General features: G+C 48.2%; 1 protein-coding gene across 4 annotated transcripts in view; it reads left to right on the top strand.

Moving 5' to 3' along the window:
* TBX5 (T-box transcription factor 5) overlaps positions 1 to 20,769 on the top strand; it is a 44,206-nt gene extending 23,437 nt beyond the window's left edge. For 3 of the 4 annotated variants that reach the window (XM_036221412.1, XM_036221413.1, XM_036221411.1), the window contains exons 8-9: positions 9,939 to 10,165; positions 19,009 to 20,769. In XM_036221412.1, the coding sequence (XP_036077305.1) occupies positions 9,939 to 10,165; positions 19,009 to 19,586 (805 nt within the window). In that variant the 3' untranslated portion in view covers positions 19,587 to 20,769. The remainder of the gene's footprint in view (positions 1 to 9,938; positions 10,166 to 19,008) is intronic. The other variant, XM_036221414.1, reaches the window with a different exon arrangement.
* Positions 20,770 to 22,972: the final 2,203 nt, after the last annotated feature.

The following is a 22,972-nucleotide window of genomic DNA, read 5'->3' as shown; positions in this document are numbered from 1 at the left end:
GTAGTGACAAGCGAGAAGGTGGCTCTCGGGAGACGTCCGTGATAACAGCCGGGCTGGAAGGCAGGCTCGCTGTTAATCTTCTAATCCTGTTTCCTGTTCCACACACACCCGGTGACAGCTGGCTCAGGGAGAGAAGCAGGAGGGAGAAATTTCCTCTGATTTCAACAATGGGAAGGCAGGAGAGGGGCGGGGTTACGGAGGGCTGAGCCTTGACTTGCCGTAGCCCACAGAAGTAACTTTCGGATTCGCTTGGCCAGCGTCTGGGCACTCACCCCACTCTCTCTCTTCACCTAACTCTCCGCGTTTGGAAGAATGCAGATGATGTCTTAGTTATTCTCCAACATTCATTTATGGTTTCTAGTTACAGAAGCAACAACTGCTTATTATAAAAATGGGAGAGCTGTGGGAAGGCACAAAGAAGAAATAACATCATGATGAAAATCCCGCCTCTAGCGGACTGATTAAAATAAGCGCCAGGGTTATTTTGAACGGTCAGTCTGTGGCTGAAAGAACAAAAGAAAACATCTAAGCCTAAATATCGGTATTTTCCAAATTGCGGTCCTCCTACCCCGGTGACAAACGAGATGATTTTAGAGGGCGCATAGATACATAGACGCGTCAGACTGATTTCGTAGACATTATTGCTTAGGATGAAACTAAGTTCGAAGGAAGAAAGGGAGGGAAGGAGAACAGGAATTAGCTTAAGGCCGATCATTTAAAGAAATATATGAACTAAATGACTGTACAGCCTGTACCAAGATTCGGTGAATGTCGTCAAGGTGATATGCAAATGACAGAAATTTGGGGGAATGACACCTGAATGCTCGTTCTAGTAAGAAAGTGGTGGGAGCTTCATTGCTGTTTGGAATGATCAGGACTCTGAGTTTTCATAGAACGCTGTTTTTTTGTTTTGTTTTGTTTTGTTTTGTTTTGTTTTGTTTTTGCTCTATTCTTTAAGATGTGCTCAGACCTGTTCTGAACTTTCTAGAGTTCAAAGATGCCTGGGCCGGGGGCATGTGGATGGGGGAGATGGAGAATGTGGGCCCTGGGCCCTGTAGGAAGAAGGGGATTTGAACCTGTTGGGAAGAAGGGTTTTTTCTGGGTTCAAGTGGGGAAGACGTGGGCAGGGCTCCAGAAACCTGGGAATATAGAGTAGGGGTCAGGTTCGGAAGGTCTCGTAGACGCATGGGATTCCAGCGACAGAAGGGGCCACAGGGGACAGCATCTACTTCAGCCTTCCAAGCCCATTTGCAGACGGGGAAACTGAGGCCTGGAGCATCATTCATTTATTCAGTTTTTGATCTGTCAATTTATCATTCTGCTGACACACATTTATTATTAAGTGCCTACTATGTGCCGGGCAGGGGGATGCAAGGGAAGCAAGGCCCACAGTTGGAGAAGCAGGCCCTGGAGGCGGGGTCTAGTCAACCACGCTGAGTAGCTCCAGGCTCCCTGACTCCACTGGGCCTCTATTTCCTCATCTGTAAAATGGGGATAATTATGGAACCCATGTCCAGGGCTGCTGTGTGGATGAAATGAGGTGATACGTGTATCCTGATTGCTGTGGCTACCTAGACAAATGACTCCCAGACTCTCCTTGGGCTGCCTGGAAAGGCCTGGGCTCCGAGCTATGCCATCAGCTCTATGTGTGACCCTAAATCTATGACAGCCAAAGCCCCAGAGACCCCCTTCCCTCAGTGCATCCATGGCCCACTAAAGGGACAAGGAGGTGCAGGTGACCTCGGTGCTTCCACAAAGTGCCATCAAAAGACTCCGGGTTTCACCCAGTTCCAATCTGCCCTGCTCCGTAAGTGCCGATGATGAAAAGATCAGGCATCGCTCGTTGCCACTGCGTAAGAGGTGACCCAAGAAGTGCCAGGGACACATTTTTGTTTTATGCGTGAGTTGTGGGTCAGGCACTTGGGAAGGTCCTTGCTTGCAGTCAGGTGTTGGCCGGGGTGACAGATTTCCAAAGGCATGACAGGGCTGGACGTCGGGGAGGGCGCACTCCTGTGACCCGCGGTTGATGCTGGCTTTGGGCAGGGACCTCGGCTGGGCCGTGCCCTGGAGCATTTGCATGTGGCCCCCCCAGCATGGCGGACTCTGGTGGGGAGGGGGGCGGGCTCCTTCCACGCCTGGCCGGCTGCCTCTAACAGAACCAAGAGGGGATCCCGTGGCTTTTGCTCCCGTGGTTTGTCACTTCCGCTGCATCCTGCTGGTTGAACAGCCTGAGGGACATACTCAGGTGGGCCCAGCTTCGAGGCGGAGGGGCCTCCTAGATGGGAGAATTGCAGTGCGCCCACACGTTCTAACACTGCCCCGGCGGGCACGGAGCGCTGGGCACGGTATCCGGCCCAGACTGACCCTCGGTCCGTCTCAGGTGTGGGACAGGTTCCATGCCCTCGTGAAGCCAGAGGCCAGGCTGGTTCGCCTAGGGTCGCACAGCTAGTGAAGGTGCGGAGGTCTGGCTGTGACCTTGGTTTGTTCAGGGTGGAGCGAATCCCCCTTCTGGCCCATCAGGCTGCTATTTCTCCTCTCGTAGTGACAGATGGACCCCAGAAAAGGGACAGGCAGCAGCACAGTGAGTGCCCCTGGCACCTCTTGCTTCACCTTGAGTGGCGTATCGCTGGTCTTTCCACCACACGCCATATTTATGGAGCTTTATCAGGGGCTAGCAGACTGTGGCCCTGTCGCACCCGTCACACCCGGGGAACTACGATGGCCGTAGAGCTCCTCACGGAAAGACTGAGTTCGCCTCTATTTCTGCCGTCTTTTTTATTGGGCTACTGAGGCCCTGGGGGGCAGCGGTCTCTGGAACTGGCGAACCCCGAGGCTCCATTTTGGCTGGTTTGGGTTTTGAGCCCCGCTCCAGCCAGAGAGCAGACAGGGAAACTTAGAGCCCAGGATGTTCTAGACTAAATAGATTTGTTTGTCCGTCCCGGTCCAGGGACGTCTCTACCTTTAACGTTGGCAACTGACCATTCTCACCCACCTCTCCAGTATCTATACTCAGTTCCTCCATCTTCTTCCTCTACGGTTTTTTAATCAGGGTCTCAGATCCTATCTGAAAACCCGATTAAAGGACGGGGCTCTCTTAAAAACTTGACATGTAAAATATCAAGGAATTTCATGGGATTCATGGGACCCTGAAAAGGTGACAATCCTTCTGTGGGAACTCACCCTTCTTCTCCAGCTTTTCCTTCCCGATTTTAAATTTGTGTTGCGCTCCTAACCTCAGATGGTCATTTTTCAAACGGAAGACTTAGCACCCTTGTATGTTCAGGCTTGCGGCTAAAGGTAATCGGAATGCCCAATTCATGAGGAGTGATTTCCAAGAGAAGGTTCTGGAGAGGGCATCGACTACCCACTTCTTGCTGTACTTTTGGTTGGCCATGTGGCGTTCCCCCTGGGGAAGTGTCAATTTATGTAAAACAAGAGAGGGCTTGTGTTTGGGAAGCGGAGGTTTGTCCCAAAGGTCCCACGTTGGCTTGTGGCTGTCTGGAGGCTTCGGATGCTCAGAATCGTCCCCTCTCCTTTTCCTGTTCATCTCTTACAATGTCCCCACCTCTTTCCTCCCCAACCTCCTGCCCAGGTTTATCTGCTCTTCAGGGACAGTGTCCATGAGCAAATCACTCGCTCATCCACGTTTAAGCAGCGTTTCTCAAACTTCCGGGCAGACATCACTGTTCCCTAGGGATACGGGGCTCGTTTAAAAAAAAACAGATCTCTAGGTCTCACCCTCGGAGGTTCCGAATTAGTGGCTCCAGGGAGGGGTCAGACACTGTGCTTGAATAAGTTCTCTGAAGGAGATATCCCCTGGTCACACCTGGGTAATCCCTTGGCCCTACAGAATGAGCAAGGACATGCAGGTAATGTGTGACCTTCCTGTGCTGGGCTGTTTTATAAATAAAAAAAGGAGCCCTTTCCCCCGTTTAGTGCTCAGCTTTGGCTGACTATTAGAAGTGCCTGGAGTGCTCTCCAGTGTTTTAGTGTAAAAACGTAAGACATATAGAAAACGTGGAAAAATTGTACAGCGAGCATACTATACCCGCCACTGAGGTTCTACAATTAACATTTAGTCTGCGCATATCCATCCATCCGTTTGTCCATCCTTCCACCAGTCCACCCATCAGCACACCCATCCATCATCCGTCCACCCATCCGTCTGTCTGGCCGTCCGTCCATCTGTCTGTGTACCCATCCATCTTACATTTTTTTGATGCATTTCAAACTAAGTTGCAGATGTGAGTGCATTCCACCCTTATATACTTCAGCATGTATATCATTAACTAGAATTCAATTTTGGTTCATGATTCTTTGTTTCAGGTAAAATCAATATACAGTGAAATGCAGAAATCTCACGTACGCCATCTGCTCTTTGACAAAAAGCACATACCTGGGAAACCCACACCCCCATCATGACATAGAACATCCCCCCACCCCAGAACGTCCCCTCGTGCCCCATCCCAGTGAATTCCTGCCTCTACCTCCCCACCAGAAGCAACCAGTGTTCTGATATTTTTTTACTGCATGCTAGTTTGGTCTTTTACAGAATTTAGCATAAACAGAATTGTACAGTATATGCTCTTTTGCATAAGGCTGCATTCTCCTGGGGAGCTTTTAAAAGTCCCGATGTCCAGGCCCCAGTGCAGAATAAGGAAGGCTTCAGACTCTTGGCAAGGGGGGCAGGGGAGAGGGGGCTCAGGAGTCAGTATTTAAAAAAAATTCCCCAGGTGATTACAGTATGCAGACATTTTTGAAACCCACTCCCCTAGACAGATTCTCCATCTCTACTCATCTCCACCCTAAGCCCTGTTTCTCAACTACTCAATTCCAGTTCCCACATTGGAAATTTGTTTTTCTAGAGAACCATTCTTTTGTAGGTGTTCTTTTCTTATTTTCCTTGGGGGAGAAGCTAACTGTGATATCAGTACACAGAACACTTAGCATTCCTGCAGGAGTGTTCCCCTTGGGGCGACTTTGCCAAGGGCACTATTCGAACCAAAGGTCACCAAGAAGAGGCCCTTGACTGACTTCTGCATGGGCGAGGGGCCCCCACGTAATCCCCCAAAGAACAGAGAATCCTCCTCAACACAGTCTCCTTGAGTGGAGGAAGTAGTTTGAGAAAGGTCAGTGAGACTCGGCTCCTCTTCTGGCGTCCAGAAGAACCGAGGTCCAGTCTCTGAATCCTTCTCTCTACCTTCCCACTCTCCCTCCAAAACCGTAAAAAAAAGAAAAAAGAAAAAAAAAAGCCTGCTAAAACTAAAACATGGTTCAATCTGTTAAAATTGTCAGTTTTACAGAACTAAACTAAAATATCGAGCTCTTCGATCCTGTACTAGATGTGTGGTGGTGCTGCTATCAACCCGTTAGTTCAGTTTGCAAAGAAGTTTTAAATCTGTAGCTTCACATCCAGCTTTTACTTCCGGAGTTCACATCCGTGGCATGTGACGGGGGTCTTGGTGGTCCATTTTGCAAACAGAGAACACCGTCATGAGCCACCCGCCCAACTGGTCCAGGACGTTTCCCATGATTCCAGAGCCACCCCTCAAGTGTCACCCAAAACTTTTATTTATTTGTATTTTTTAAACCGCAGACCCCCTTCTGAATAGCTTAATGCCAGTATGAAGAGCTCCCTGGAAAAAGATAGAGGCTCTAAATATCAGATATTGGGTGGTGGTGGTGGTGGGGTATAGACCATCCAGAGCCCTCCCAAGGTAAGAACTTCTGCTCCAAAATAGAATAATCTGTGACTTACAAGCAGGTGTTGGTTGAGCAGTGTGTCCCAAATATACACTAAGCCTATATATTCTATGCACTATATCATTTTACAACCCTCAGCGGTGATATATCTTATTATTCCCATTTTATAGACAGAAGACTGAGGCTCAAAGAAAGGAAGAACCTGGCCAACACCACATGGCCACGTTCAAGTCACATCCATACAGCTTGACTTCAGAGCCCCAACCTGAAACGACCACCGTGATATTAAACTATCTAGAGATTTAACAAGGGGGCCCCAAGGTCTCAAACCAAAGTTGTCATATGTGAGGTGGGGGTGGGGGTCCTCAAGACCAGAGGAGGAGGTATCTTTCAGTTTCTCGGTGCTCCTCCAATCAGACAGCCTCGGTTGAACCAACTGTGGGAAATGTGGGTAACTTCTTGCATCTCCCTGTTCTCACCAGTGAGCTGGAATGGCCAGCATTCACCCTCTCCTTCTCCAGCCTGCTGGTGTGGCACGAACCGAGTGATCAAACAATGGTGGATGTAAAGGAGCGAGCAGTTATTAATTGCACTGAGCTAAAACCCCGCCTGGGGTGGACCGTCCCAGGTCTTCACATGTCCACACAAGTTACATCAGAATGACTTCCCCAAGCATATTAGAAAGTTAATGAACAGCGGAAGCTCTCGCGGGATTACGGGGCCCCTTTGTAAGGTTTAATCTAGCAGATCACAGCGCCCGCAAAGGGGAAGACTCTGCTCCCCGAGACCAGAGCTGTGCCCCAGTGCACCGCTTTGGGTGTCTGAGAAAGGCTGCCAGAAACTGAGTGAGCATCGGCAGGGCAAAACAACAACAAACCCCCCCACCCGCCCTCGGCTCACCAGCAGCCCGGCCACCTGCTCCCGTGAAAAGGCCAATTCAGTCAGCTGCAGTGGAAAAAGGTTCTCAGAAGCGTTCGTTAGCTGGCGGCACGCTGTGGGTGCAGTTTGGCCGCAGATTTCAATATTCCCTTGTAACGTTTTACAGCCCAGACCCCGGCGACAATGGCGTCATTCATCACGCTCGCTCACGTGGAACAGAGTGTGAGAGGGGGCCGAGCCCGGGAGAAGCCGGTCTGTGCGCGCTCCGACACCCAGGGTGAGCCGAGGTGCTCAGGACCCTCGGCCGGTGTCCCGTGAGGCCAGAGCAAGCAGAGTGTGTCCGCAGGATGTGGTACGGCTGCCGACTCAGCAGAGCGCAGTGAGATTTGGCAGTTGGTAAACCTAAGAGTCCTCAAACAGTAGGGCCGGCAGATTGGTCGAACTCGATGTTGATTGGTGTGGCCAATAGCCAACTCCGTTATCACCAGGGTGCTTTTTAATCATGGGTGATCATGTTGCTCAAGCAGTGGGTGCGAGGGCAATGAGTCCCCGTTATCAGGTATAAATCAGCAAGAGCTTTGAAGTAGTACTGACCCAGGGTAAAGCTCAACTTGACCTCTTTCTGGCTGTGTGATCTGGGGCACGTTGCTTGGGGCAACATCTCCGAACCTCAATTTCTTTACTTCTACAATAAATCTAGTTATACCAATGAAATGACGTTTTTGCTAGGATCAAATGAGGGACAAGCATGAAAGTCAACCAGTACGGTGGCTGGGACCTTAGGAGACGGAACAGTGTGGAAGATGAGAATGAGGATGGTGGTGACGGTTGATGATAACGGTGACGATGATGATGGTGATGACAATGATGGCAATGGTGATAATAGCGATGAACACGCAAGAGGATTCCAGCTTTCTCATGCCTTGGAATCTTCAATGCTGCTCTCAAGCTGTAGAGGAAGATCCTTAATCTCTCCATCACGTGGACTTTAGAGACTCTTGCCGTATTACTACTAACCGTGTTCCTTTGATTGGTCCAGCGGTGAGCCCGGACGAAAATGACCCGGATGTCACTTGATTGTAGCGTTGTCTTTCCCTTTGCCACTGTCATCTCATACTGATCAAGAAGTCACTTCACCCTTCCAGGACCCTGTCTTGACACCTGTCAGATGGGCTCGCGGACGATGTATTTCAGGCACCGAGAGAGAGATGTGCGTGATCGACGGCAGGGATGATACTTCGAGCTCCTAGGGGAGAAGCAAGCTGTGAGGGGCAAGTGGTTATTGAGATGAAATGGCTCTCCCGTTTCTGTGAGTGTCCGTAATCAAAGGCAGGGTTGCCCTTTCCAGAGAGTCGTTTTGCAATTTGGCAACGCTGAAACAGAGAATTCCACGGAGCCCATTGATACATTCTCTTGTAAACTCCCTCATCCAACATTTTTGAGAGTAATTTTCTTTAATTAAAGAAAAAAAAGCCATCCCCATTAAGAATATAAAACCAAAAGAGATTCCCTACCCTTTTATTTTATTTTATTTTATTTTATTTTATTTTAAAAAAAGCTCTGACAGCCCAGGACTTCAACTAAGCAGACCTAAATAGAATTGCCAGTGAGATTTGACAACTTTCATGTTTTATTATTATTATAATTCTTCTTCATTTTCCATGACGTAGCTTGAGCCGCAAAGAGAGCCCTATAAAGCTAATTTCATTCCTTTCAGCCTCCCGGCCCCAGGGGGAGGTTCTGAGTGGTGTGGCTGCTCAGGATGGCTCCAGCTTTGATTTCGAGATGGCACATGCCACAGGAAAGTTTGGCTAGGAGGCCCCTGGGTGTCCTGAGGGTGTCTGGAAGCTCATGGAAATTTAGCAGACACTTTGTGTCCCCTGCCTGGCTGCTCTGATGTGTTTTTACTTGACAAAGGCAGGGTGGAGGTCATTACACCCCTGAGGGGTGGGAGAGGAGCCATGAACCTCAAACCCCTGCTCCCTTAAAAGCATATTGTGTTTTGCATGTTGATGAAAATAATTAGGAGACTGTGTAGAAGTGATCAGAGGACTGTTGGGTTAAATTTCTGACTGTGTCTCATTCTAGATCTGTGATCCTGGGCAAGTTGCTTAATCTCTTTGGGCCTCAGTTTTCTAATCCATAAAATGAGGACAAGAACAGTACCTCCTTCACAGAGAGGATGAAATGGGATAATACAACATCTTTCAAAATGTGTCAGGTGTAGTGGTGTATGCATGCGAGATGATTTCAGGTGTACTCTTTGATTTCAATAGGTAACTCTTTTAGCTGTATTAGAGGACCTATACTTAGTGTCACGAGCCCATAATTTTACAAATATTATTACTCAGAGCAAGGCTAAACTTATTTAGATAAACACTTAATTTAAAAAACGCACTAAGTTAGAGAAGAGTTGGTCTGGACCATGTTAAAAATCACAACCAAGTTTGAGATTTACCAGTACATATTTCTTCTGGAGCAGGGATTATCAATACGTTTATTGTGGTGGCCCTCGCTGGCAGTCTTGTGAAGCCCGTGGGTCATTTCTCAGAATAATATCATTAAATGTAAAAAATAAAATGCATAGATCACGAAGGAAACCAATTATATTAACAATGACGATGACAGTGACGGCTGTCATTTGTTTGCGCACGGTGTACCAAGTCCTGTCCCGTTTTTCAAACGGATTAACTCATTTCTTCCCTCCACACTCCTTCGAACTGGGGATTTTGATTATTCCTAGTTTACAGACGGGAAAAACCAAGGCGTGGAGAAGTTGCGTGCTACGTCAGGGGTGACAAGTACGGCAGCTCAGAAGGAAATGCGAAGGCACGAGCAGCAAACCGTCCAGATCGGGGCGACCTAGGAGCACCCCCCGTCTATCCTAGATGCCCAGCCACCCTTCTTTACTGGCGCCGGACAAAGATGTCAGCCCTCTGTTAAAGGTGGAGGCGCAGGAGTGAAGCCCGAATGACCGCTCGGCTCTTCTAGTTTTTGGATTAGGGAGTTCAAAGACATAGATAGACTAGGTTGAAATATTGCAAAATACTCCATGTGTTTATTGACATCAAGAGGGGTTGTTAGCGGGGGGTGCTTAGTTACCTTTCCACGTACATATAGAATCTACTTGCCTAATGTATAAGGCATGAAAAGTTAGTTCCCAAATATATGTATCCAAGGCATATGATGCCCTTGAGTAAAATTGGATCGCTTTGCTCATCGAAGACCCCTTTCGTTTCTTATTCTGTGAACTTTCCTGGTGGATTTTTTTTTTTTTTTTTTTACCCATGGCTCAGCCATCGTGGCGATCTATACCAGGGGACCAATGTTGTGTTTCCCCCTCTCCTCTCTTTCAGTAAAGAATATCCCGTGGTTCCCAGGAGCACAGTGAGACAAAAAGTGGCCTCCAACCACAGTCCCTTCAGCAGTGAGCCCCGAGCTCTCTCCACCTCATCTAACTTGGGGTCCCAGTACCAGTGTGAGAATGGTGTGTCCGGACCCTCCCAGGACCTTCTGCCCCCACCCAACCCGTACCCACTGCCCCAGGAGCACGGCCAAATTTACCATTGCACCAAGAGGAAAGGTGAGTTTGACACCCCCCTGCCCAATGTGCCTTTCTCTACTTCTTTCCTTTCCTTGAAAAAAAAAAAAGTACTCATAATTACATTCATTTGTTTGAAAAATGTAAACGATACAAAAATATAGAGAGATGACGAGAAATTCAAACCACGCCAGTAAAACTAAAGGCTTCCTAGACATGCCCACCCCATCCCCCCATTCTAGCCCCTTCCTCAAGGAAGGCTTATTTGAAATGTTCAGACCTATTTTCTTCATTTGCACACGTGCACATGCACAAATGAAAATAGATTACCTTAAACTTTTAACAGTCGATGTCATACAGTATGTATTTTGCAACTTGCATTTTTTTTTTTTTTTAAACTTCAGAATATGTTGTGGATTCTTTTCATGGACTGGAGCTGCCTCCTTTTTAAAAAAAAAACTGATAAAGAGAAAGTATTGCTTCAAAAGGGTGAAACGGAGTTTCTGTTGTCACTCTCCCTAGCAGGCAGAGAGGTCCCTTCATGTTCCTGGTTGTTTCCTAGACCAAACTGCAGGAAACTTCCTTCTCAATGGAAGGAAGTTCATGTGCCGGGATTTCTCCCAGGTGGATTCTGAGCCCTTCTTTCCTTTCCAGATCAAAATCAGCAACAGTGCAAAAAAGGAAGGAAAGAAGGAAGGAAGGAAGGAAGGAAGGAAGGAAGGAAGGAAGGAAGGAAGGAAAAAAGGAAGGAAGGAAGGAAAGGAGGGAGGGAGGGAGGGAGGAAGAAGGAAGGAAGGAAGGAGGGAAGATTCCTTCATTTTCTGTACTTCTACCTACCTTCTTCTTTCTCGACTCCTTCTTTCCTTCCTATTTTTTTTTTATTATTAAATAAATCACATTTTGATTTTTTTCCCCCTTTGCATCCCCTTTTTAAATCTACTAACTAGGCTGGTGTCTGGAACACTCAGTTTCCTTTGCCAAATGAGGGATGGACGACTTTTCCTGAGTCATCTGAGTCCAAAGGGACCAGATTAAGGAAGAAAGTTTCTGGCGCCATGTTTTTCCAGCCAGAATCGAAGCGAAGCACATGGGCAGTGCGGTCAAGTTCAGTTTACGAGAACAGTTGCTTGGCGTGAACTGCAGACAGGCACACCGAGGACAGGGAGAGCGGTGGGGCCAAGTTCGAGCCTCAGCTCTGCCACCAGCTTCTTGTGTGACCTCAGGCGGGTGTCCTAGTCGCTCTATGCCTCAGTTTCCTGCTTTGTAAATAGAGCTAAGTTCTCCAAAGTACCTGATAATTGTTAAGTACTCAGTGAGTGGTCGCCATGATTGCATAAAGCGGCAGGTGTCACTCCAGACAGCAAGTCCCAGGAGGAAGTGAAGAGCAGGCTGCTCCCCTCGGTGGGCCAAGTAGCCTGGTGCTTATGCCCGTGGTGTTCAGAATCACACAGCTGAAACGAATCCTACCTCTGCCATTTGCAAATTGTTAGGATTAGGAGCAAGTTCCTTAAGCCCTCTAAGCTTCATTAAAAAAAAAAAAAAAAAGCTGTAGATTTAGGCTCACGATTGGACCTGTCTCATAGGCTTGGTGTGAAGATGTCATGAAAGCATGCTTGTCACATGTTTAGCCCAGGATTGACTTAATAAGCAGGCCCAAATTTTAGTTTTCAGAGGGGCCTGTCGAACCTTGCAGCCTCAGAAGCCAATACGGTGCCTTTAAAAATCCGGTGTCCAATGTCTGGACCATTAAAAAAAAAAAAAAAACTCACTAGTAAGAACCAATGGAAATGGAGGCTTAGGTGGCTTTCTTTGGAGCTGGGGTTACGTGAGGAAACTAACGGTTTGACTATTTGACATTTACTAATCTTGCGTTTTGAAGGAGGGAGGAGCTGTCTTCGGTCCAAGCCTGGGCTGGGGAGCTGACCTGGGTGAGGCTGAGGTTTCCAGACTTACCTGAAGCCCATCCAAGCTCCCTGGACCTCAAAGGCCTGAACAATATCACCCCAGCAGGCCCCCTGGCCCAACTCCCAGCACGTCCGCCACCAGATGGGCTGGAGACCAGATGCCTGCAAACATGTCTGCCTCGTGAGGCACGAGCAGAGGTTAAGAATGTTTCATGGAGCACAGGTCCCTGCATGGCAATTCTGTTTTATATAATTTTTAAGGGTGCCCTGCCTAGGTTCCAGCCCTCGACCTTTGCAGTAACACCATTAAGTGGGTGTTATTATTAACCTACTTTACAAATGGAGAAACTGAGGCACAGGAAGGTAAAATCATGTGCTGGTGGTTCTGGAAGGTGGAATTTGAACCCGCTCCTGGTCTGCAGACTCTGCCTGGGCCCTGAATCACCACCCTATACATTTACCTTTGCGTATCAGCTATGATCTCAAAATTTCATTCTCCACTAGCGACCTGCGCTCTTGAGCCTGGGTCAAACGTGCTGATTAAGACCTCACCAGGTTTGAATTAGGGAGCTCTGTCTATTAAATCAATGCCAGACCAAAAGACGAGGAGGGAGAAGTTAAAAAGAATCAAGGCGCTTTTTTTTAGGTTCAGTATTTATAGCAGCATCCTTATAAGCGCATTCTTGGAGGATGCGGTGAGAAGGCTTCGAGTGTAAGGCCGGTGAACCGCTTTAGATTATGTGAGCTGTTGACTTTTCCTGGGGTACTTCGTGGGATCCTCCAGGGAATTCAAGGTGCACTTCAGGTGGCCTCTGGGGAAGCCGGAGTTGATGGCTGGTGCATTGCAGGACGTCCCAATAGCTGGCGCTTTCCAGCTGTGTGGCCCTGGGCAGGTTGCTGCAATTTGTCGAGCCTCAACTGTCTCTACTGCGCAATGGGATAATGGAAGTACCTACCCTGCAGGGTTGTTACGGAATGAAATGAGATTACCCATGTAAAGCACCTAAAACAGTGCCCGACACAAACAGGTGCTCGCTGCGCGCTAGCTAGCCACCGTCCTGCCTTTATGCGGCCCACGCTGTCACAAGCAGGTCGGACATCAATTATAATGACATATAATTGCATGTACTTTTTGACGAAAATGGTCATCGAAGGCTACGAAGGAGATAGGCGAAGTGCTGATGAGAATGAAACAGGGGTGTCAGACTAGGGTGGGGATCAGGAAAGGATCGAAGCTCAGAGTAGACGTTGGCTAGGAGGGAGGGAGTGCCCAGGAGTGGAGGGAAGCATGTGGGCAGCCCCTTGGGGACGGGGAGCGAACAAAAGCCTGGGTGGCTGGAGCACGGTGAGAGGGGCGTGTGGGAGATGAGCCGGTGGGGAAGGCAGGGTCCTGCAGGACGCCGGTTTGAAGGGCTGAGCATTTAGCTTAACGCCCACGGGCAGCCCCCAGAGGGGTTTACACCCGTGGGTGACAGGATTAGGTTCTTGTTCAGAAGCGGTCCCTTTGCCGAGATAGGAGGGGACTAGCATTGACACCGGAGCTCTGTGGAGAGGCTGTTGCAGGCTCCGGGGTGGGAGTCGATGGTGGCTCAGACCAGTCCAGGGTGTGGGGAGAAGAGCCGGAGAGGTGGGTGGAATCAGGACTTAGTAGCTGGCTGGAGATAACCCAGTGATGGAAACTGAGGCTCAGAGAGGTCGAGTAACTTGCCCAGCGTCACCCAGCCGGTAAGCGGCCCCACCCTAGGTCCACACCTCCATCTCTGCTGTCAGGGCACATGGGATGTGTACCCTGCAGGACTCCTTTCACCTCTCCAGAAACCTCTGCCCTTCTCACCTCCCTCCGCCCCCAAAAGAAAGCTCCCAGGGACAGGGAACATTCCAGCCAAACGCTGTCTGTCCTGCCGGCCTCGGAGACGACAAAAAGCAATTCATCATGAGCCTCCATTGTGAAGTGATAAGGAATCAGTGGAGGTTTCCTTCCAGTTTGGGATTCCCGTTAAGTGATAACTCCATGGGTGGCTTTGCCCTCGGCCCCTGCCTCCCCTACTTACTATCTGACTTCCCCTCATTGTCTGTCTCCTTTCCACCCAGAGCCTCGGAGGCCCCGGCAACGAAATGTCAAAGGGCCAGGCAGGCCAGAGGGCTTCTTGTGTTTGGACCCAGCTGTCTCCAAACTATCTGTCCCGATGGATGGAGCCGGGAAGGTCTTTTATCAATGCCACTCAATCACAGTCGGGACTCCGGGCCTGGGAGAGCACTTGTCTGTCTTTCTTTCCCCCCGCCCACCCTGACAAGCCCTCCCCACCCCCTTAGAAACCCAAATCAACCCAAGTAAAGATTTTAGCAAAGCCATTTACTGCATTGCGTAGTCACAGAGAAGTCAGAGGTGGGAGGGGAAAGGGAACTGGATATAGTGAAGGGTTCCCAGGGTGCATTTATTCAGTGCTATGTGCTTTCTAGAGCAATTTCACATGGCTTTCTTTGCTGGATCCTCACTGCAATCTTTGAGCAAGAAGAGATGCCCTTCGCCCCCATTTTGCAGCGGGCAAGCAGAGGACTAAGAAGTTAGGTTAGATTGCCAAGGCTATGTGGCTGGCGAGTGGCAGATCTGGGATGCAATCATCAAATAAGTATTGATTGAGCACTTACTTTGCACTGGGCACTGTGCTGGGTGGTGGGAATCAGAGGAGGGCAAGATGGCAGAGGCTTCTGCTCTCACAAAAGTTGTATTCCACTGGGGAAGGTGGATAATAAGCAAGGAAATTAATTTAACGACTTCAGATAATGACCAAGTGAGACTTGAACTAGAGCCTTTTGATTCCTAGTCAAGAATATTTCTGTGATACCATCCTAGTCATTTCTACTTTAAGCTAGGAACTAAAATGCATGCATGCATCCATCCATCGACCCACCCATCCACTCATCTACCCGTCCATCCATCCATCCACCCACCCATCCACTCATCCACCCCTCCACCCATCCACCCATCCACCCATCCATCCATCCATCCACCCACCCATCTATCCACCCATCCACTCATCCACCCCTCCACCCATCCACCTACCCATCCATCCATCCATCCATCCATCCACCCACCTATCCATCCACCCACCCATCTATCCACCCATCCATCCACCCACCCATCTACTCATCCACCCATCCACCCATCCACCCATCCACCCATCCACCCATCCACCCATCCACCCATCCATCCACCCACCCATCCACCCACCCATCCATCCACCCACTCATCCACTCATCCACCCCTCCACGCATCCACCCATCCATCCATCCATCCACCTGCCCACCCACCCATCCACCCACCCACCCACCCATTCACCCATCCATCCATCCATCCATCCATCCATCCATCCATCCATCCAGGTCAAGGTTACCACCTTTTCGTATTCTCTGAGCACTAGTTTGATGAAAACTGAAGGGCTAGTGCCGCCTAGCAGAAAGGGCACTGTTTGGTGAGTCGGAGAGCCCGAATGATAGTTCCACTTCCGACTTGCTGAAGGTCACTCAGCAAAGGAGTGGCTGCGCACCACTCTACCTCTGGGGTGTCTGTCTGAATGAAATCAGTTGCCAAGGGAAACGACCCATTTGGGAATGGGAACCATATTTGCTCAATGGGATCAGTGATTTGAAAGCAGCTCTGAGTTTTGCAGTCTGGAATCCACCCAAATACCTTCAAGTATTGGACGACCTTCACAGAGCCATCTGTCCAATCTTCCGAGGGGAAAAAGAGGGAAAATAACCCGGGTAATTTAGACAGATGAGATTTAAGCACTTACTTTATGTGCACAGAAGCTAGAAACTAGACTGCACTTACTATTAATGATCTCAATTCCTACAAAGGAATCAGTATTATCCTTATGTACAGTCAAGAACCGAGACTGGAATGGTCCCAGCGGTTCGTCCAAGGTCACATAGTCAGTAAGAGCCAGAGACATAACTCTGTGCCCTAAAATCTGTGTGCTGGATTCATCATTAAAGCCACTTTTTTCCAGCATCAATAGCATCCAGAAAAATGCCAGGGACCAGGATTTCTCCCAGTGCTATGCGGTGATGGGCGGGCAGATTCAGGAAGCGCTTTACTGCTCTCTTAGGTACTCAGCGAGCCATGGACTCATCTCATGAGGGACTTGACACGTGACACTCCAGCCCCTTCCCCAACTTGGTTGGGAGGGAGAGCTTTGCCGTTGATGAGTTATCAGGCTCCCAATAAAAAGACAGGAAGCAAACCATAACCAAAATAAACGCAGAGGTTACATCCAAAGCATTTATCGCAACCTGACATTTGGATGCTTGCTTTGGAATTTCTTTACAATGTGGTGAGGTTCGCGAGGAATTTGAGAATGCTCGGGACCCGCTTTCATCAATGAGCCAGCATCGAGCTTTTCTTAGGACTCTGCATCAGATCTTTGGGACATTAAAGACTGGAATGTGTAATTTTACGATTTTCCAAAATGGGCTCCAGCCTTTTTTCATATTATTCTTCCTTTTTTTTTTTACTTGTAACAAATCTGGAAGGGGATCAGAAACTCAGGAATGGTTAGTGTGCCTTGTGTTTTTTTTTTTTTCTCTTGCCAAGGGTACCCTGCAGCTGTACTTTCTATTATTGAGCAGGGGAACGCCCTAGTTAAATGGAAAACCCAACGATTCTGATTCCAGCAACAATGGGGACATTCAGATTTATGGATCTGGGGGCGGGAGGAAGCGTGGAGGGCAGGAACGGAGGGAGGAGGTGACGTACACATGCAGACACGTTGTGCGTAGCCATGTGCCTGAGACTCCAAGGGAACGCGTGGTCGAGAGGCGAAATGTGTGGTCACTCACCCTTCCGGACGTCTTCAAACATCTGGCACGACGTAGTGAGGACACCTGGAAGAGCAATGGCGCTTTTCACTTTTTTTTTTTTTTTTTTTGGACAAATGTTTGGGCATCCTCTGGGTGCCAGATGTGTCCCAGAAGTTGTCTGGCTGAAATTCGATCTGCTAGGGTGGGCACAGCCCTAGTGTGGAGACGTTTTGTTTGGGAGATTTTGACTTACCTGCGACAGTCACTCAGAGAATGATGCAAATGAAGGTACCGGCCGGAACCCACACCCAGGCTACGCTACCCAAGCTGGGGAGCTGTTTTATAACCTAGTTGGAAGTCAAAGGGCTTACTGATGGGAGCTTTATATCTGAGGACCACCTTGCAATCACAGAGGGTTGGCGTTCTGTCCTCACTGCTCAGGGTAGGATGGAGCGGGACCAAGAATGTGAGCCGACAGCAAGACCATGACTACCTGTTGACTGCTCTATGCTCAGCACCTGGCACTCAGTAGAATCTCCTAGACAGCTATTAGGTGACTGGGTGAGTGGCACTGGGTAACAGAAATCCAGAGAGCTGGCAGTAAAGTGTGGTAGGCACTGTGGGACCTCGGGAAGGTCACTTTTCTGAGCCTCAATTTCTGTCTCTGTGAGACAGGAATGAGAGGGGCCACCTTGAGGAATTATGGTGAGATTAGAGGAGATCCCTTAGTAGGTGCTCAACAAACAGTAGGTATTTTCCCTCCCATCACCGAGTCCCGTATTCTGCCCTCACACCATCAACCATCACAGAGAGTGGCAGGAATGTCCCAGGGTTTCATTTTTCCTCACACTTCCTAAAGACAGATATATTCGTTAACATTTATTGATTAGAAAGAGATTGGAAAACGAGGAAAGGAAACCTTTGGTTTCGGGGGTGGAATTCCGGCTAAGGAACGCTGTGGTTCACACCTCGGTACACATCCCCAAATGTCACTCCTCTGAAGAAGCGCCTCGAGGTGTGTCATCGCAGACCCTTGAGACCGACCGGGAGCTGCGCTTGACGCTGTCACATCTGGAGATTTCCCTGCTCAGTCTTATTTAATGCTTAGCCACCCAGTAGAGGCGGTCTTCCTGACTCTCGACAACCCACAGATACTAAATCAAAAAGCCAGATCTGAACCCAGACGCGTCTAGACTTCTTAATCTAGGCGACAGGTTTTAGGGAGTCCTCAAACCCCTCGAAGTTGTGTACACACGCCAGTCTCCTAACCTTGCATTTCCATGTATTTTTCTAGGAGAGAGCCCAGCACTTCCGTTAGTTTCCAAAGGGGCCAATGACCCTGACGTGATTGAGGAGGACCCTTTTCTCAGGGATGGGGCTATCTCCGCTGCTCCACACCAGGGAGTAACTGGTGCGGCTTGTGACACATTCGTTTGTACTGACTCTGCAGATATTAACCGGGCTTTTGCTTGCCGCAGGCATCGGGAAAGGATCTGGGGATTCGTTCGGGCTCCATCCGTCTGTCCATGTGTCCATCTACCCTCCCGCCCATTGCATAGATATTTCTCGCGTGTCTCCTCTAGACACCTCTGTGTCTCCTTTCTCTCCTCTGTAAGATGGGGCTCATAGTAGAACCCACCTCGTGGGTTGTCGTGAAGAGTGAACGGGTTGCCTCACAGAAGGCGCTTAGTGCCAGGGGTTGGTTTTTACTGTTATCGTGGATCCTACCTTTATTGTTGTTGCTAGGTATGAACCAGGTCTGGAAATGTAGTGATGGATGATACAGACACCGTCTTGCCTTGGTGGAATTTACATGCTGGGGAGGAGGGAGGATGGTACTTCTAATTTATTGAGCGTTTCCTTGTACCAAGCTCTAGACTAATATACATGTTCCTATTTCTTTCTAAACAATTCGCTTTGTAGAAAAAAAAAATGCTATTATCGCCCTTTCCAGTTTTCGGGTAAAGAAACTGAGTTCAGAAAGGTTGAACTGTTTGCTTAGGCCACTGTAGCCCAAGGTCTTAACCATGACAGTCCACCTCTTTGTATCAGAATGGAGGTCGGGGCGAACCATTTCATACCCTCGATCCTTTGGGCCTTCGGCCAAATGGCTGTCTCCGCCTTCAGGTGTGGGGCGGCTGGTCCTGGCCTCACTAGCTCCCTTTCCTCCCATCTCAGCAGATGAAGAATGTTCCACCGCCGACCACCCCTATAAGAAGCCCTACATGGAGACGTCGCCCAGTGAGGAGGACCCGTTCTATCGCTCCAGCTACCCCCAGCAGCAGGGCCTGAGTGCCTCCTACCGGACAGAGTCGGCCCAGCGGCAGGCCTGCATGTATGCCAGCTCCGCCCCTCCCAGCGAGCCGGTGCCCAGCCTGGAGGACATCAGCTGCAACACGTGGCCCGCCATGCCTTCTTACGGCAGCTGCACGGTCACCACCGTGCAGCCCATGGACAGGCTGCCCTACCAGCACTTCTCTGCTCACTTCACCTCGGGGCCCCTGGTCCCCCGGCTGGCTGGCATTGCCAACCACGGCTCCCCACAGCTCGGAGAGGGAATGTTCCAGCAGCAGACCTCCGTGGCCCACCAGCCTGTGGTCAGGCAGTGCGGGCCTCAGACTGGCCTGCAGTCGCCCGGCGGCCTTCAACCGTCTGAGTTCCTGTACTCTCATGGCGTGCCAAGGACCCTGTCCCCACACCAGTACCACTCTGTGCACGGGGTCGGCATGGTGCCAGAGTGGAGTGAGAATAGCTAAAGCGAGGCCTGCTAACTAAGAGACATTTGCTAGAGAGAGAGAGAGAGAGAGCGAGAGCGAGAGAGAGCGAGAGAGAGCGAGAGAGAGAGCGGGAGAGAGGAAGAGAGGGAGTAGCAGAGAGAACCCCACGGACAAGATTCTCCATTTCACCCGATGTCCATGTCTACACTCGGGACCCTTAGATTAGACTACTGATCTAATCAGTAGCTTGAAACCACAATTCAAAAAATGTGACTTTGTCGTCTCATCTCCAAACTTAAAAACCAAACCAAAAAAAAAAAAAAAAAAAGAAAGAAAGGTGACTCCCATCCCCCCCCCCCATGACCACCACACTCACCAACCGGCCACAGTCACACCACCTCCAGACGTCCTCCCTGATTCGTTCTTTTGGTCTCCGGAAAGTCTTGCCTCATTGAGTGTTCTATCCTAATGTGGAGTTGGAGCCTTTTCCTGTCTTGGTGTTAATGTTGACGTTGTTATATAATAAATAATAATATATTTTTACCTTTCACTTTTCTTAACGGGACCCAGTCCCTTATTTTGGGGGTGGTCTGAGGCAAGTATGTTTCAAAAGTATGTACTTGTGGGGTTCCCTTCATATATGTCACCCCTAAAACCTAAATTTGCCACCCTCCCCTTGACTAAGAAATGACCTACCTCTGCCATGTGATGTTTCTGAAAAGGTTTTCTATGATTGTGTCCAACCTTCCCCATCACCACGGAGCCCAGTTTTGTCTTCTAGCGGAGTCTGGATAAGGTTGGACTCCAGCTGGCGTCGTATCTTACTCAGCTCTCCTGTCTTCTCAGCTCTGGGTCTTTCCAGCCATCTGTCGCTGAAACGTGGCCTATAGCTTTCTCGGCCGGAAAGCTTGCTTTGAAAAACTTAAAAAGCCTTGGTTTACATGCAGGCAGAACTGTGATAAGCAAGGAGCAAGGTCTGTGCTGACAAGAGTTGTGAAAAAAAGCCAAACTAAATATTCGTCCTGATAAAACACAAAGCCAGCCCCCAGCCTCCGAAGCTCCATTCCCGAGGACCTTAACTAGATGCGAAAGCAAAACCCTCCATTCCTAAAGAAGAGGCAAGACCTACTTGCCAACTAGTCCTTTCCAAAGAAGTCACGCCAGATGCCAACACGAAACTGTGGTTATCGAAAGCAGAAAACGGTATTAAAAAAAAAAAAAAGTATGTAAGTAAAACGTTATTGCAGGGTTCTTCAGATGTAATATTTTACTGGTACTATTTATTTATAAATAGGAGTTCTAATTAAATAATAACATGAAATGAAATCCAGCATGGGAGCTGGCCAAGAGCTTTTAATTTTATTGATACTCAAAACCAAGTTTGTGTTCTTTTTTTTTTTCCTTTCGAATGTGCTTTGCTTTCTTGATTTAAAAAAAAATTTTTTTTTAACTGACCCTAATAAAGAGAACAGGGTAATATGCGAGGCTGAGTATGTCCAAGTTCATGAGCGCGTGTGAGTATGTTTCCATGTGAGTGTCTTCAAGCAATTATGTCTTTTTATGTTGCTAAGGGCTGGGGGGGAGGGTGAGAATTAAGTACTCGTTTCGTATATTTGTGTGCCAATTAATGCCTAATAAATACCATGTGCTTAAAAAAGTACAAGGGACTTGAACACCCATTTTTTTTTCCTGTTCTTTCTGCTGATTGAATAGAAGGGAAATTAGGTGGAACAAATACAGAGATACGGTCTGAAAGGTGAATTTTTCCGCCCATCTGCTCTCTCCTGCTCATCTCGAGATGTTTAGAATCCCTTGCACTTGAGTGTAATGGAGCTGCATATAGGTACTCACTAACTTATATCCTTGAAATGGAGTTTTTTATGTTCCTTGAATTCGTGTCGGCATTGGAAAAGAAAATTATCAGGAATTTCAACTGGTCAAAAAATAGTATCGATCATGCTATATGGAACACCCAATACTTGGTTTTCTGAAGGATCTCTTTGAATTAATTGCTGGAATCAAGTGTTTTCCAGGTCCCAATGCAAGCAACTTTACGGACCATCAATGGATATTCACAAATTTAGGATTTGTGAGTTGGTCCTATATAACACATATAAGGCAGAACACAACAGCAAATTGGTGAGTAAATTAGTCCTGCAAATTTTTATTTTATCTCAATTATCAAGAACCTTCAATATGTCGCAATGTGAATCAGGAATAACTGGTATGTTAATTACAAATCATTCATTTAATCATGCCCCCCCATCCTCCCAGATCTTTCCTAGTCAAAGAATTCCTGAGAAGTGTTAATTAATGATAAAGAAATGACAATTCAGCTTTTTTTCAAGTACAATGGAGAAACTAGGTCAATGGTCCCCACAGAGAATGAATTAGCAAAGTCTCACTGAATAAGTTCTGACTTTGCTGTAAACAGGTATTTATTCTGAGGAGTTCAAAAAAAAAAGTTACTTTGAAAAAATGACAAGATAGTCTTATTCTTTCATAAGAACATTAGAAGAATACCGAATCGATGTCCCTACCCCAGTTCTCAGACAGTTGCCACCCTTGGAAAATCTCTCAAAACATGTCACTGCAAGTTTCATCAATCAGAAAAGGGGATACTCATTTCATAACAGATGCAGGTGAACCTCTTTGGGTTCCAAACGATGGTGATGAAGGATCTTTTTACTGTCTTGGTAGGATTAAGCTGTAATAGCCAAATATTCTTGTCATTGTATCACTGTTTGGATGTCAAGAGGCACAACACAAATTGCCACATCCCTGTAATACATTTAGTGGATGCTCGCTCTAAACTAGACGTGTCGTAAGTGCTGGGAAAACAATGGTGAGCAAGGTGGCAGAGGCTGTGTCCTCCTGGAATTTATGGTTTAGTGAGAGAAGCAGCTTAAGTAACCATCTGCATAATCAATCGGTTGCAAATGCAGAAAGAACTTTGAGGGCAGCACACGCGATGCTGTAATAGGATAAGACAAGGGGTCCTGACCCGGTCTGGAGGAGGCGACTTTTGAGCTGAGCCGTGAATAGTAAGTGAGAATTAACCAGGTGAAATTTTGCGAAGAAAAGCATTTCAGGCAGAGGGAACAGCTTGTACAAAGGTCCTGAGGCAGAAATGGTGATGGAGAGTGAGATGTCAGTTCATTTGTGTGTAGTCATCACCTAGTCTACATTTATTCATTCGTCTGACAAGCATACCTGAAGGTCCCACCTTGCATGGTAGACACCTTGACTCACTCAGGACCTACTGATTGAATTGGGCTCTCATCCAGTGACTTTTCCCAGCTGCAGAGGACAGACTGGATTTGTGAGCTGGTAGGCGTCTTTGTACTTCAGAGAGGAGGGCTATAGCATCCTCCTGGCTTTCCCGGTCCAACATTGAGCAACTGAGTGTGGGACTCAAAGTTCTG

This window comes from Rousettus aegyptiacus, unplaced genomic scaffold, assembly GCF_014176215.1.
Source record: "Rousettus aegyptiacus isolate mRouAeg1 unplaced genomic scaffold, mRouAeg1.p scaffold_m13_p_5, whole genome shotgun sequence".
Lineage (NCBI taxonomy): Eukaryota > Metazoa > Chordata > Mammalia > Chiroptera > Pteropodidae > Rousettus > Rousettus aegyptiacus.
This window is presented reverse-complemented; position numbering and strand designations above follow the sequence as displayed.